This window comes from Engraulis encrasicolus, chromosome 7 (genome assembly GCF_034702125.1).
Source record: "Engraulis encrasicolus isolate BLACKSEA-1 chromosome 7, IST_EnEncr_1.0, whole genome shotgun sequence".
Classification (NCBI taxonomy): domain Eukaryota; kingdom Metazoa; phylum Chordata; class Actinopteri; order Clupeiformes; family Engraulidae; genus Engraulis; species Engraulis encrasicolus.
The window spans coordinates 23760699-23763198 of record NC_085863.1 but is presented as its reverse complement, the minus strand read 5'-3'; the positions used below and the strand labels follow the sequence as shown (position 1 = coordinate 23763198).

At 45.4% G+C, this 2500-nt stretch overlaps 1 protein-coding gene across 1 annotated transcript in view; it reads left to right on the top strand.

The window, feature by feature from the left end:
- Positions 1-2500, top strand: part of LOC134452631 (neural cell adhesion molecule 1-like) — a 325966-nt gene that overhangs the window by 233800 nt on the left and 89666 nt on the right. Inside the window, exon 6 of the mRNA XM_063203118.1 lies at positions 1232-1349. Coding sequence (XP_063059188.1) covers positions 1232-1349 — 118 coding nt within the window. The remainder of the gene's footprint in view (positions 1-1231; positions 1350-2500) is intronic.

The window sequence follows — 2500 nt, the reverse complement described above, 5'->3', positions numbered from 1 at the left end:
AGATATACAGAACATTTAAAAGAAGCAAAGAGCCCCTGCATCTACCTGCGCCACTTCTGTGTGTGAGTTTTAGGCAGATATCAATTGCATCAAATATATGTATGGATTGTAATAGGGAGTTCTTTTCAAAATGCTATTAAAGCCATCTAAATGCAACTTTGATGAGTAGTTACACTGTCTCCAACATTTTTATAATCTAATCCTGAATCTTAAGGTCAGCATCCGGAAAATTTGAACTAATAATATTGGATACTTCCCAAACACTCATTTCAATGAAATTAACAGAGAAAAAACAACAAAAGCACTGATTTTGGATATACAGTATGAGAATGGATATATCCCCTCAAGACAAAGCCCCTGTTATAATTTTGCTGTCACCGGCAATGACCCAAGTCGTAATGTGTTACTCAAGGCTCTTTGTAATGTCATAGTAGTGTAGTTTTGGAAGTTAAATCTTAAACTGGTGGAATTATGGGGCAACAGCATTATGGAAAAGAGCTCTTCAGAAATGTCCTGTTTGATGTCACAAAAGAAAAGGCCCATCTTGAGTCACACCTGTTACCCAAGGAGTAACATCAGCACACTGCACCCTGCTGGACAAACACGGAAACGCACAAAGGAGCATTCTGTTGCAAATATACAGAGCGGTCACTACAACTCTTCACTGCGCACAACAGTTCACATAGGGGTAATCATTTAATTTACGAAATAAGAATGAAAGATGGATCATATTGCAAGTCTACTTCTGTGTTGGTATGGTGGTGCTGGAACTCAGGAGAATACTCTCTTCCCTACTTGTGTCGTTTCCTGTTTCGCTGTGTCTGACTGGATTGTGTGTGTGTGTGTGTGTGTGTGTGTGTGTGTGTGTGTGTGTGTGTGTGTGTGTGTGCGCGTGCGCGCGCGCGCGTGTGTGTGTGTGTGTGTGTGTGTGTGTGTGTGTGTGTGTGTGTGTGTGTGTGTGTGTGTGTGTGTGTGTGTGTGTGTGTGTGTGTGTGTGTGTGTGTGTGTGCAATCAGCACTACTGCATATTTGTTAACCTAATTGAGCACCTATAGAGCAGGATCGACACAATGAATGATAAACTCCACTCTTTAAGTGTTGACTTAAAGTGTTGCATTTCTCTCCAGTGTTTATCTCATCAATGTGCATCTCTCTCTCTCTCTCTCTCTCTCTCTCTCTCTCTCTCTCTCTCTCTCTCTCTCTCTCTCTCTCTCTCTCTCTCTCTCTCCAGTCCTGCCCAGTATCCGTACTCGTCAGTCGGAGTTGAATGCCACGGCGGACATCGGCAAGTCTGCGACGCTGGCGTGTGATGCTGACGGCTTCCCTGAGCCCACTGTCACCTGGGCGCGGTAATCACCCCCTCTCTCACTGTCACTGCCACTGTCACCGCTGTCCCCTCACCTGTCCACTCACCTGACAGACCTCAGCCACAACAGTCAATACAGTAATAGAGAAGGCCCTGTAGGGACAAATCAACACACACACACACACACCTACACACAGTTTAGTACTTTTTGGATCGCAGCACATTTAAAGTTACACAGATCCAAATACTGATGGAAATCACAGCAGAGTTGTAGAGAGATGATCATACAGTAAGTCAGTCTATAGATAAATATTGTCTATAGATAAATATGACATCTCCGTCTCCACATGGACAAACTGCCTATGATGACAGATGGAACAATATTTTGCCAGTCTTTGTGCCAGTCTTTTACACACACACACACACACACACGCACACACACACACACACACACACACACACACACACACACACACACACACACACACACACACACACACACACACACACACACACACACACACACCCACACACACACACACACACACACACACACACACACACACACACACACACACACACAGTAGCATGCAACGCATACGCCAGTCCACAAATGCATACCACGGCGGACATCGGCAAGTCTGCGACGCTGGCGTGTGATGCTGACGGCTTCCCTGAGCCCACTGTCACCTGGGCGCGGTAATCACCCCCTCTCTCTGTCACTGCCACTGTCACCGCTGTCCCCTCACCTGTCCCCTCTCCTGTCCACTCACCTGACAGACCTCAGCCACAACAGTCAATACAGTAATAGAGAAGGCCCTGTAGGGACAAATCAACACACACACACACACCTACACACAGTTTAGTACTTTTATTTGGATCGCAGCACATTAAAAGTTACACAGATCCAAATACTGATGGAAATCACAACAGAGTTGTAGAGAGATGATCATACAGTAAGTCAGTCCAATATTGTCTATGGATAAATATGACATATCCGTCTCCAGATGGACAAACTGCCTATCATGACAGATGGAACAATATTTTGCCAGTCTTTGTGCCAGTCTTTTACACACACACACACACACACACGCACACACACACACACACACACACACACACACACACACACACACACACACACACACACACACACACACACACACACACACACCCACACACCCACACACACAC